The 12,147-nt window shown below is 36.0% G+C and overlaps 2 protein-coding genes and 1 non-coding gene across 4 annotated transcripts; 2 read left to right on the forward strand and 1 right to left on the reverse strand.

Moving 5' to 3' along the window:
- The first annotated feature begins 3,568 nt into the window (after positions 1 to 3,568).
- Positions 3,569 to 8,018, forward strand: LOC108986499 (50S ribosomal protein L24). Of its 2 annotated transcripts, none has more exons than XM_018959136.2 (6): positions 3,569 to 3,844; positions 3,951 to 4,023; positions 4,178 to 4,273; positions 5,658 to 5,761; positions 5,864 to 6,000; positions 7,646 to 8,018. In XM_018959136.2, exons 2-6 carry the CDS (start codon positions 3,964 to 3,966, stop codon positions 7,726 to 7,728), a joined length of 480 nt encoding a protein of 159 aa, XP_018814681.1. In that variant the 5' UTR covers positions 3,569 to 3,844; positions 3,951 to 3,963; the 3' UTR covers positions 7,729 to 8,018. The 2 variants fall into 2 exon arrangements, with proteins under 2 accessions (XP_018814681.1, XP_018814682.1); XM_018959137.2 differs by having other exon boundaries at positions 3,620 to 3,844; positions 3,958 to 4,023.
- Positions 8,019 to 8,441: 423 nt separating this feature from the next.
- TRNAK-UUU lies at positions 8,442 to 8,514 on the reverse strand. Its single transcript has one exon. It is a non-coding gene; the product is annotated as a tRNA-Lys (tRNA).
- Positions 8,515 to 8,772: 258 nt separating this feature from the next.
- Positions 8,773 to 11,271, forward strand: LOC108986502 (sucrose-binding protein-like). The gene is made up of 6 exons (XM_018959147.2): positions 8,773 to 9,352; positions 9,499 to 9,674; positions 9,883 to 9,963; positions 10,076 to 10,348; positions 10,476 to 10,794; positions 10,902 to 11,271. The coding sequence occupies exons 1-6, from the start codon at positions 8,854 to 8,856 to the stop codon at positions 11,060 to 11,062; spliced, it is 1,509 nt and encodes a 502-aa protein (XP_018814692.1). The 5' UTR covers positions 8,773 to 8,853; the 3' UTR covers positions 11,063 to 11,271.
- Positions 11,272 to 12,147: the final 876 nt, after the last annotated feature.

The following is a 12,147-nucleotide window of genomic DNA, read 5'->3' on the forward strand; positions in this document are numbered from 1 at the left end:
ATGCAACTCGGTCATGACTCTAGAATCGCGTCCAAAAAGCAGATAACCATAGTTATAAGTTCCTTAATGTCTCGATATGGACCACTCAACCTCATCTAGTCTTCCGGGGACAGGATCTCCAGATCCTGACACTTCATCTACTATTATGGGGGGAATAGTAGTTGAGACTACAAATTGAATTTTTTTTTATAAAGTTACCAAGCTACCAACAGTATACATATTCATGCATGATAATAAAATGGTGTAGATGCATCATGACATGAATATGCATGACATGACTTGGCAACTAGCATGACATGTGCTTAACTGAAAAAAAAGTGACTGAACTGAACTTGAAATGAACGTGATATGAACTTGAAAACTTGTTCAACATATACATGATTGATTAAACGTGAACATGTGGGTGCTACACGGGTCCCTACGTGCTCCTACCACTACCACATCACATCACAAGCATTTGTGAGAACGTCAAGATAACTAAATTGATTTAAAAACTGATAAACATAAGGTTGGCACAACTACCATTGGGTGCCTGAATTCGCTCTGGCAACCAGTTACTTAGGTCTCATTTGAAACCTGTTGGCGATACTTTATCAACTTAGGGAATTCCACATCATTTTAAACATTACAGCATGAACAATGGAGTTCTAATAGGATAACTCTTCATCCTAGTACTTGGGATTGTGATAAAAATAAAATACTCCAAATGAATTGAAAATATTTATTTCGTGACATACTCTATACATGTGACATGGAATAAAATGAATTTGTGATAGATGATATGGCATAACATAGCATGTAAGATAAGCATTTCCTTGCAATAAATGACATGGTATGAAATATTATAATAATTTATAATGATCATAAGTGACAAGAATATGAAAATAATAGTCTTACCACCTTACATATATAAATACACTGTAAATTAGAGGCTAACTTATAATGATTGTGCGTAATGTAAAATGAGAGTAAAGGTCGTGAACTAAAATGAGATATTTCTAAAGATTAGAATATCTCACAAAATACTTAAAAGCATAAAAATTATGGACTTATGGCTAAATTGTGAATTTACTCCTCTACTTGTAGGGACTTACAATTTTACTCATAAAATAAGAATTTTGCATACTAACTCCAAATTAAAATGAGATATTTCTAAAGGTTAGAATATTTCACTAAATACTTCAAAGCATAAAAATTCTAGACTTATGGCTAAATTGTGAATTTACCCCTCTACTTGTAGGGACTTACAATTTTACCAATAAAATACGGATTTTGCATACTAACTTTAAACTTATCAAAATCCTACATTTCTCATGTTAATTTTATCCTAAAATGAAATATCCAATCAGAAAAATTTAAAACAATACACAACTAAGAGAACTACTCCTTGGCCGATTCATATTATAGGTAAAAACTTGATTTTTATTGCAATTTGTAAAATCATCAAACTAAAATGCTTAAACCGATTTTTGAAACATTCAAAAATCATATCATAGGTTCTAAAATCATGTTAACACATCAACATACACATTTCATAAAAACAATATACAACTAAGAGAATGACTCCTTGGCCAGTTCACATTATAGGTAAAAGCTTGATTTTTATTGTAATTTGACAAATCATCAAACTAACATGCTTAAACTGAATTTTGCAATATTAAAAAGTCACATTATAGGTTCTAAAATCATGCTAATACATCAACACACACATTTCATAAAAATCTCAAACTCACTACATCAACAAAAATGCCAAAACACCAAGTTTAGGTAAAAAAAGACAAACTCATAATGTTCTTGGTCTAATGCTTGCAAAACAGCTCCATGGACTCCAAAATCCCATAATCACACTTTGAACATGTTCATCATTCAAATCTAAGTGATGGCATGCTTGATTAAACAACCAAAATCATTAAATACTTCAAAAACACCAAAACCTTGTATAACATGCTTTTGACTTGAAATAAAAACACTAGATCCTTGATTCTCATGAAATAAAACTTCAATAAATAAATAAATATACCTCACATTCAAGTTTTAACTTGATCTAAGCAATAAATCTAGCATCACATAACAAAAACTTCAACCAAACACAATACAAACCCGAGAGCTTTTAGACTGAGTTATAAACAAACTATTGCACGTATAAAATCATTTAATCAACGATCTAAACCAATATTTTCTAAAAATAAACTTTTAACGCATAGACCAAAGCCTTAAGAACACCATATGTGAAGATCAAAGTCATTAGATCAAGTTTCTAAACCCAAACACCATAACTTCACCAAAACAGAAACTGTTTTGAAACTTCTAGTTTCTAAATTCTCAAAATCATGCAAAACTATTTTATAAAAATATTAATATGCTATGAATCCAAACCTAACTTGAATATATACATGTTAACACTTCACCATAGCAAGATATACCCATATTTCACAAAACGCTTCATCAAAATATCAAAGTTTCACACAAGTATCAAAACTGTCACCCAATAAGACATTTTCATGTTCAAATCAAACTTTCACCAATCAAAACTCCATTAAGAATTACTCAACATATACCATCATAAACTAGACTCATAGAGGAATAAAATATATGAAGATAATGTCATGAGAATTGTCTTACAAAGGGCTGGAAAGTGTAAGAGAAAAACTGCCAAAAACTCTGCCTAAAGCTCTTTATCGATTTCTCTCTCAAAAAGTGAGGAAATATGTAAAGTATGAAATGAGGAATGAGGAAGGCATGATATACATGAGAGAGGGCTGACATGGGGTGGCTGAGTGACCCTTGGATGGGAGGTTGGCAGCCAAAAGATGGAGGAAAAGGGAAAAGGGGGCTACATAGTTGTTGTCCCCTGCTGCCAAAACTAACTGAGTGGATGGGCTAAAGTTTGGGTAATATTTTTTATTCCCATCAAGTGATTATTGGAGGCTCGCACTTGAGTGGGTTCTAGCCATAGACTTGGCCTCACGAGGGGAAATAAACTTTTTCAAGAAGCCTTGGCTTGTAGTGGTTTTCGGTAGGCCAAAAATGGGCCTAATTGATGGGTTTCAATTAGTATTTTGGTTGGATCAAGTCAAAATCTAATTTTTCTTGGTCCAATGTGATTACCAAGATAAATGATCACATCACATAAAATTTCCATGCTACACATCTGTTATTGATCTATTATGTCGATGATGTTAGTATTTGTGACCATGGATAAGTCTTGTCACGATAAATGTGACAATTACTACCATAATTCTATATTGATATTATTCAATGAATTAGATGATTTTGAGATGACATTCATAAAATCAAAGAATTATAGTTTGAGCTCATAAAATTTATTATAGTTTCCAGTGACTTATGTGGTCCGAGTGGGAGGTTGTTAAAATATTTTAGTTAGTGGACCTACATAGATCTTATATTATACATTGTATTTTGAACATTTCTACCTATTATAATCTCATCTCACTTTTATTTTATTATGATGAGATGACATTGTCTATTAATTTTCTAATTTTTCTTTAAATAAAATAAAGCATAATCCAAAAAAGTAATAAAGTTTCACATTTTATCTAATGAAATTATATTCGAAAGTGTGGTATAGTCTTACTTATCCCAAATAAAATGGTCCGGTGAACTTGCAGATCCAGAAACCTGAATGTCTGTCCACAGGACCACGAGACTCGTAAGGGTTTAGGCTTTAGGCTATAAGGTCTCAAAACTCAGAAGACAAAAACCCTATTGCTTGAAGTCCAGAGGGAAAGGAAAACGACCCAATTGCATATAAAGATAACAAAACAAAAACTCGAGGACTGACAGCGAGCGACCGAATCCCAGCACTTCAGGCTTGGGTCTTAAGGTAAAATTCCTATACCCAATTCCAATTGAGTCTCATCGACGCCATTTTCTTGAACTACTGGTGAAAGTGATTTCATTTTCGGCTGTTCCCTTTTGCTGTTTGAAAGGGGTCAGGTCGAAATGGGTTGGAAAGCGGCTCAGAAACTCATTAGGCATTGGAAAGTCCTCAGAGGAGATAATGTAAGAAAGACAATCTGAGATCATTTTTTTAACTCTTTGCTTTGTCTATTTTCGTTTTCTGTTTTATCTGTTCAATGATTTTTTTTTTCATTATTTTTATGGTTTTAATTGTTTTAATTTTCCATTTTTCTCTTGTCTCGGCGTAATTGTTCAGGTGATGATAACAAGGGGCAAAGACAAAGGAGAGACGGGTGTTATTAAGCGCGTAATTCGCTCGCAGAATCGCGTTATCGTCGACGGCAAGAATTTGGTTAGAAACTGACTTTTTTTGAGTACATTGTTCAATTTATTTAAACTAGATTGAAATCTCAGTTGAGAAAATCATAGGCAGATTCCATGATCACCCGGTAAGAATGTGGAGAAGAGCCAAAACATAATGGTTCCACCTACTCAAAACTGAATATTGTATGGTTTATGACATGGGAATAGCATTTATGAAAAAATATATTGCTCTAGTGGGTTTCAATATCCCCACTTCTAGTGTATGTTAATGTAGGAAAAAGATTCCATCAAGTTCTTACCCCAACTTAAGGGGCTCAAATGGGAAATAGACACGTGAAGTGGATCGTCACTCTTTCTCTCACTCGAGGTCTCATGTTTGGGCAAGAACTTGAGGGAACCTTGATCTGTTACTGTAGTGCCTGGTGGTGAGTGCATGTCCTCATTTGTTCAGGATGAAACAAGAAGATAAAGAAAGCAAAAGTGATCGATATGATGTGCTAAGCAATAATATTATAGGGAATTCGCATAAAAATGTAGTACGATGGTTAAGTTGAATAAGTATGTCTTTACAACATACACTAGTTTTTTAGCTGTTATTCTGTTCAAGCAACAAATGGTATATGTAAGATTAAATTGAGTTTTTGGATTATTTCACTATTTTTAAAACATACATATTTTCTTATCTTACCGACTAGTAATCTTCTTTTTATGATGCTCTAAGCTTCTGTTCTTTGGAGCTTTGAACTGTCCCACCATTCCCCTCATAGTTTTTTTTTTTTTTTTTGATAAGTCCCCTCATAGTTTATGGGACTAACCAAGTGCTTTTAGTCACAATATATTCAAATAAATATATTCAAATTACATTCCAAATTTTTTAATGCAGTATTTTTTGAATGTGCAATAGTTTTCGAGATTATAAAGCAAATCAAACAGGTTGTGGGTTCGGTGAATCTTTTTCTTTCGTTTATTTTAAAAATACCTCTCTTATGTTACCTGTCCAATCCTCCTATGCTTGTATAATGTATCACGTTAAAGAAAATGTGTCAGAATGTCCCATAGTAATCGTTTTTGAGTTTCAAATTTATGATCTTATGCATTAAAGGTTGGAATTATACTGTGCAGCCAAGAACCTAGTGGCATGATTCTTTGTTAAGTGCATGTGTTATGACATGTCTGAATTTTTAACATTATGTTTTCATCATTTAATAGGACTTTTTGTTCTTGATGGTCATTTTATTTTCTTTTGTGCTTATATTATAACCATTTTTTCACATCTCCAATAATATATGTTTTTTTTAAGTACCCAAACCCCAATATTTACATGGATTGTGTAATTTTGTGCCATAACAAAACATGTATTTGACATAGTGTTACCACTTATTTTCCAATCTGTTTTTTGTACCTTTTTCCAGGTAAAAAAGCATATCAAACAGGGGCAAGGTCATGAAGGTGGAATATTTACAGTTGAAGCACCACTGCACGTATCGAATGTTCAAGTTGTTGACCCAGTGACAGGGTGCGGAATTATTTTTGGAATCTTCTTTACCAATCCTTGTTATTCTTTTCTTTGTTTTATATTTATTTCTCAGAAGTAATGTGTAATTTTTTACTTATGCAGGAAGCCATGTAAGGTCGGATCTAGATATCTAGAAGATGGCACTAAAGTAAGAGTATCAAGGGGTCTGGGAGCATCGGGATCCATAATACCTCGTCCAGAAATCTTGAAGATAAGGACTACACCAAGGCCTACAGTTGGTACTTATCCAAAGCTTAATCCCCTCTCTCTTTTGCTTTTCGTTCTTAATTTTTTCCTGTTTAACTCAGTGGATGTTATTCAGATGTATTTGTTTTTCTTTATTGCAATTCTTGTGATTAGACCACCCAAAATCTCTACTGAAAATATACAGTTTCCTTTATAGTTTATGTATGAATTTTCAATTACGGGAAGACCGCATGTGCAGTATCCAAGATTGTTTTTGAAGGCACCGTGTGAATGTTCTCGAGTTGTGACATTTGGTATTAGAGCCAACTTGGCAATCTCATGTGGTTCAAGGGAATTGTTGGCAAATAATACCCTCACAGACATGTTAATAGTTTTGAGTTGGGGATATTGTGGTGCCCAATTATTAGGCTGATTTGTGCTATATAACGATTATGGGGAATTCCAAAATCACAATATCTTAAGAAAGCTCCTATATTGCGTAGATGTGTTTAGTTTGCCTGGCTTGTGAAAACTTGAGAATCTCTCTAGGTGTTGGACGTAAGCCATGAGATGAGAGGCTTGAAGTCATTGCCTTACTTCTAGTTTAAGGATCTCATATAACATAAAAGAGAGGAATATGGAACGGCATTTTGAATTTCGATTGCCAACTATGAAGGCAGTTATTCAATATGCCTCACATGAACTGAAGTTAAGAAAATGCATTGAAACTTTTATTATTTTAACCATTAGTGGTCAAATTCTTGTTCAGAAAAGTAGTGAAGGTCTCTATTGATGGCCTATTTTCACTGTATGTAAAATGTCTACATATACGTACATACCTACACACATGCATACGCATAACACAGATGTATTATATATGTATGTATGTATATTGGATATGCAAAAAACTGAATTGGAGTGTACATGTATTGCGAATGAACATTATTAGACTTGCTATATTTGTTTGTGCAGAATATGGTGCCATTAAGAAACCAGGTGTTTGTAAGATGTGTGGAGCCTAAATAAGAAGCTGTAAATGATTGAGTGGTAGGAAATATAAGCAATGAAGGCGTTCAAAGGTAGAGGAATAGATAGTGTCACTTAAGATGGTAATGTGCAAGGGAGAGCAATTAATGGGCTTGTGAGAAAAACTATTTAATTCAAGTTGATGGATTAAGGAGTTATAGGCCGAGGCTTAAAACATTATGGGTAAAAGTAATGAAGATGGGCACAATAAATAAGGAGAAACAATTTTACAGTAGATGTGTCAAATGCCTCGTGACGTGCTTAAGTTTTCCTTTCCCTCTATTTTATAAGAATTATATCTGTTGTAACACCTGCTGCCCAATAGTTGCAAAATAATTCAAATTAAGGTACAAGTGCCTCTTCAAACACCAGTTTTCCAGTAGTAGCAGAATGATTGAAATTAAGGTTGTCAATTTGTGCGAATATGGCTTTTCAGCTGAACGTCCGTCGGTAGATATGTTTGCCAGTGTTTTTCCTTTTGGAATAGATTTAGAAGTCGGAATCTAACCTTCAGGGGGAAAAAAGAAAGGAGGAATTAGAAAATGGGAAACGTACAAGGATTCTTGAAATGCTTTGTTCTCAAAAGCTGCTTCTGAATACTATACCATGTTGTGTTTACCATTCTGCTGTTGATGACCTGACATTTTCTTTATTGGTTGTTTGCTTTTGCAGCTGGCCCCAAGGATACAACACTGGATCTCGTATTGGAGAGGACCTATGATGCTAAAACAGGGAAGGGCATGCCTGAACTTTGAGACAGACATTTTCTTGTTTCGACTTTATGGCAAGAGTCAAGACAATAAACTTGAAGATGTTGTAGACAGTACTTGTTTTTTGGGAAGGAGGGGGGGTTCAATGAGTTGAGAAAGTCTCGTATATGCCCAGCTTCCTTTTCGGTTTTGATGTACTATTTTAAGTTGCTCAAAACTGTACGACTTGCTATGTTCTCGTATGGACCACCTGATTTTTCTGCTACAAGAGTCGAATGCTTGCATTGATGTACTCGTAATAAATATTACGTTCAAATGAAAATAGATATTTGCAATGGTGAGTGCTCAAGTATTGTGCAATTTATTTGAAAAAAATAAATAAATACGATATTCATATTAAAAAAAATTAATTTTTTAATAATAGACTCTATCATTTTTTAAAACGATTACGTGACGTTTGCGTATTCTATGAATATATTTGTAATATTACTCAAATAAAAATCTCTAACAAAGAAAGAAATTTAAAAAGAAAAGGGAAAAGAGATGAGGGCTTGTTCTTCATAGCCTGATCAAAACAAAAATGCCGTTTGTGGAATAATAGATTTTATTATTTTTTAAAACGATTACGTGACGTTTGCATATTCTACGAATATATATGTAACATTACTCAAATAAAAATCTCTAACAAAGAAAGAAACTTAAAAAGAAAAGGGAAAAGAAATGAGGGCTTGTTGTTCATAGCCTGATCAAAACAAAAACGCCGTCTGTGGGATTCGAACCCACGACCACATGGTTAAAAGCCATGCGCTCTACCGACTGAGCTAAGACGGCTGGACGACATCTTTACTTACCATATATTAATCATCCTACACGTAAACGAATAAGGCTATGAAGAACACAGCTTCGAGTTGCCACAATAGTGCCGAAAATCGAAGGAACAATTGCTGCAAGACAATAATGTCTTGGTTGTACCTTGCAAGTATTCATTCGGCACTGAATTCTCATCTGATGGACACGTATCGAACACTCGTCCTCCTGCATGGCCTCTCTTGGATGTTCTCATTGACTCATCCTCCATCTGCTCACACTACAAATATTGCCACAGCCATATTCATCCTCTTCACAACGGATCACAAATCTTGACATACACGCCTTGTATTCGAAACAAGTATGGCTTTCAAACCTAAGATTCCTATAGCTCTCTTACTCCTGACGTCTCTCCTGGCTATATGTGCTGGTTTAGCTCTGGCCATGCAAGACCCGGAGCTGAAACAATGCAAGCATCAGTGCAGGCACCAAAGACAATTCGATGAACAAGAGAAGGAACACTGTCAGCGAAGTTGTGACGAGTATCACATAGAGAAAAAAGCTCGGGAGAGAGCAGAGAGGAGGAGATCAGAGGAGGGAAGCAGTAGAGAAGAAGGCTATGAAGAAGAGGAGTTGGGCGGGGAGCGTGAGGAGGAAAATCCTTATGTTTTTGAAGATGAGGATTTTGAAACCAGAGTTAGAACTGATGAAGGCAGAATTCAGGTCCTGGAGAAGTTCACGAAGAGATCGAAACTTCTCCGCGGCATTGAGAATTTTCGTGTGGCGATTCTTGAAGCGAATCCTCAAACCTTCATTTCCCCGGCCCATTTTGATGCTGAACTTGTTGTCTTTGTTGCTAAAGGTATGTAATCTTCCTTTCACACTAGTTTTTCTTTTGTAGTTTTGGACATATTGTTCTTATAATCACTTATCAGTAATCACCAGAAGTTATTTACGATTCTTGGATCCTAAGGTTGGTGGTTCTTTTTTATCGTATCGTATAACCAGGGCGAGCAACAATTACAACAGTTAGGGAGGAGAAGAGAGAGAACTTCAACGTGGAACAGGGAGATATCATGAGGATTCCAGCCGGAACACCTGTTTATTTGATCAATAGGGATGAGAATGAGAAGCTTTATATTGTCAAAATCCTCCGACCCGTCTCTGTTCCTGGCCATTTCGAGGTAATTAAAACGTGTTAAGAGGCCAAAATCAATTTTCCATTTCGTTCCGAGGCATGTTGTTTGGATAATTTTCCACGAATGAGTCAACAGCATAATAAGTGTGGTTCATTTTCCATGATCCTAGAACTCTGGCTCGGTAAAACGATGAGCTAATAATAAAACAGTTATCAAATCATGTCGACTTATTGTTGTAAACCCCATGATGTAGGCATTCCATGGGTCAGGTGGCGAAGACCCAGAATCATTTTACCGGGCATTCAGCTGGGAGGTTCTTGAAGCTGCTCTCAAGGTACGTCCTCCCATTTGTCTCCATTCCATTGAAGAGCTATTTTGTAAGTTTGTTTATTGGTTAGTGTCACTAATTGGATCGAATTTCAATTTCCAATTCTAAAATCAACCAGACACGAAGGGATCAGTTGGAGAAGCTCTTCGGGAAACAGACGCAAGGAGTCATCATCAAGGCATCCAAAGAACAAATCCGGTCTATGAGCAAACATGAGGAAACTACCCCCAGAATATGGCCTTTTGGAGGCGACTCAACCCATCCTTTCAATCTTTTCCACAAACGTCCTTCTCAATCGAACCAGTTTGGGCGTCTCTTTGAAACCGATCCTAAAGAATGCAAGCAGCTACAAGACCTCGACCTCATGGTCTCCTTCGCTAATATAACCAAAGTAATCGTCATTCATGGCAGCTAGCTAGCTGCAGATATATCCTATCCTTTCTTATTGTTTTTCTTTTTTAAGACTGAACATGATCTCTTTCGCATCTTGGTAATCATAAATTTCCGAAATATTACAGGGATCTATGGCTGGTCCCTACTACAACTCTAGGGCAACAAAAATCTCTGTGGTGATTGAAGGTGAAGGGTACTTTGAAATGGCGTGCCCGCATCTCTCATCCTCCGGATCAAGAGGGCAACGAGAGGGCAGTGGAAGCTCTCGGCGAAGGAGTAGGAGTGGCCCAAGTTATCAGCAGATTAGAGGACGCTTGAGACCTGGAATGGTGTTTGTAGCCCCTGCAGGCCATCCAGTTGCTGTCATTGCTTCACGGAATAAGAATCTGCAGGTGCTTTGCTTCGATGTCAATGCTCAAGGAAACATTAGGTTCCCTCTCGCAGGTATATCTTGTTGGAACTATTCCAAACCCATGAAATTATTACTCTCTTGTTTTCTTTATACATGCATTGTCTCTGATTCTGATCCGTTTTCTTCTGTATTTTCTTAGGGAAAAATAACATTGTGAATGAGTTTGAGAAGGAGGCGAAGGAGCTGGCCTTTAACTTCCCTGCAAGAGAGGTGGAAAAAATCTTCAGGAACCAGGATCAGGAGTTCTTCTTCCCGGGGCCAAGCAGACAACCAGAGGAAGGCGGTCGTGCGTTTGAATGAGCTGCATGGGTCGAGGAGGAAGAGGCTTTACAGGGGTTTTGAGAGCAGTTTTGTGGTTTTGTTAAGCATATGTATGATAATGTGTGCGTTAAGGTACTGAAAAGTACTGTGTATATGGGCGTGGAATGATGTAAACTATGTTCTCGTACTAATCTTAAATAAAAAGAGACCAAATAAAACTCGTATAGATGATGATGATGTTCCTGTTTTGTGTCCTGTCTCTGTTCCTATGGCCTGGCATGATGCTACGTACACTTCTGCAGAGTTGATCAATTATGAAGTACATGCGACAAATAATTAGTTTGCGCATAAAACCTACGTCTTTGAAATTTATTATAATATCATATCAAATTACATCTTAGGTGTTTATCATTTTTCTTTCTTTTATTTTTTGATGCCAGTCGTTGGGTTACTGTAACTTTGTTGTACTATTTGAGAAATGGTTGTTCTAAATATTGAATTTCGTATCTCCTTTCAGCCCTTGGTGAGGAAGATCAATTGATAGCGTAAATATGGACCAGGGTGGATGGTTCTAACAATTTTGAGATTGAGTTGCTCAATAAGACTGTTCATTCAGGCCGGATTTTTTCCTAGCCCGATCCGGGAAACTGGATTCCAGATCCGGATTCCGGGCCGAAAATCGGGTTGTAAAAACTAAAGAACGCATAAGAAAACAGTCTAAAAACTAGCAGTCGTATTTCAGATACAATAATAATATAGATAAAAGATCTTATGCACAAGTATACTAAAACAATATTAAAAACAAAAACAAAGACCGTATTTACTCCAATGGCAGGATTATACATATCTACAGTTAGTCAAGCAGAATATAAATCACTTTGTCACCAAAGCGAGTGAACTCAGAACAGAGGCCATGTTTATCCCATCACAGGCTTGTGCATCTCTAATGTTAGCCAAGTAGAATATGAACCACTTTGTCACCAAAGTGAATGCACTTAGAACAGAGACCACCATTTTATACCCGTGGCAAAATAAAAACACATGGTTACTATTTTACCCCTATGACAAGGTTAGAACAAAGACCATCATTTTACACTTGTGGAAAGGTAAGAACAGAGGCCATA

This window comes from Juglans regia, chromosome 8 (genome assembly GCF_001411555.2).
Source record: "Juglans regia cultivar Chandler chromosome 8, Walnut 2.0, whole genome shotgun sequence".
Taxonomy (NCBI): domain Eukaryota; kingdom Viridiplantae; phylum Streptophyta; class Magnoliopsida; order Fagales; family Juglandaceae; genus Juglans; species Juglans regia.

Excerpts from the sequence above, each read along its gene's own strand:
- LOC108986499 (XM_018959136.2), top strand. The coding sequence starts at position 3,964 with ATGGGTTGGAAAGCGGCTCAGAAACTCATTAGGCATTGGAAAGTCCTC. Across the intron at positions 4,274-5,657 it reads TCGTCGACGGCAAGAATTTG|GTAAAAAAGCATATCAAACA; the intron begins GTTAGAAACTGA and ends ACCTTTTTCCAG. Across the intron at positions 5,762-5,863 it reads GTTGTTGACCCAGTGACAGG|GAAGCCATGTAAGGTCGGAT; the intron begins GTGCGGAATTAT and ends TTACTTATGCAG.
- LOC108986502 (XM_018959147.2), top strand. The coding sequence starts at position 8,854 with ATGGCTTTCAAACCTAAGATTCCTATAGCTCTCTTACTCCTGACGTCT. Across the intron at positions 9,353-9,498 it reads TGTTGTCTTTGTTGCTAAAG|GGCGAGCAACAATTACAACA; the intron begins GTATGTAATCTT and ends TCGTATAACCAG. Across the intron at positions 10,349-10,475 it reads CCTTCGCTAATATAACCAAA|GGATCTATGGCTGGTCCCTA; the intron begins GTAATCGTCATT and ends GAAATATTACAG.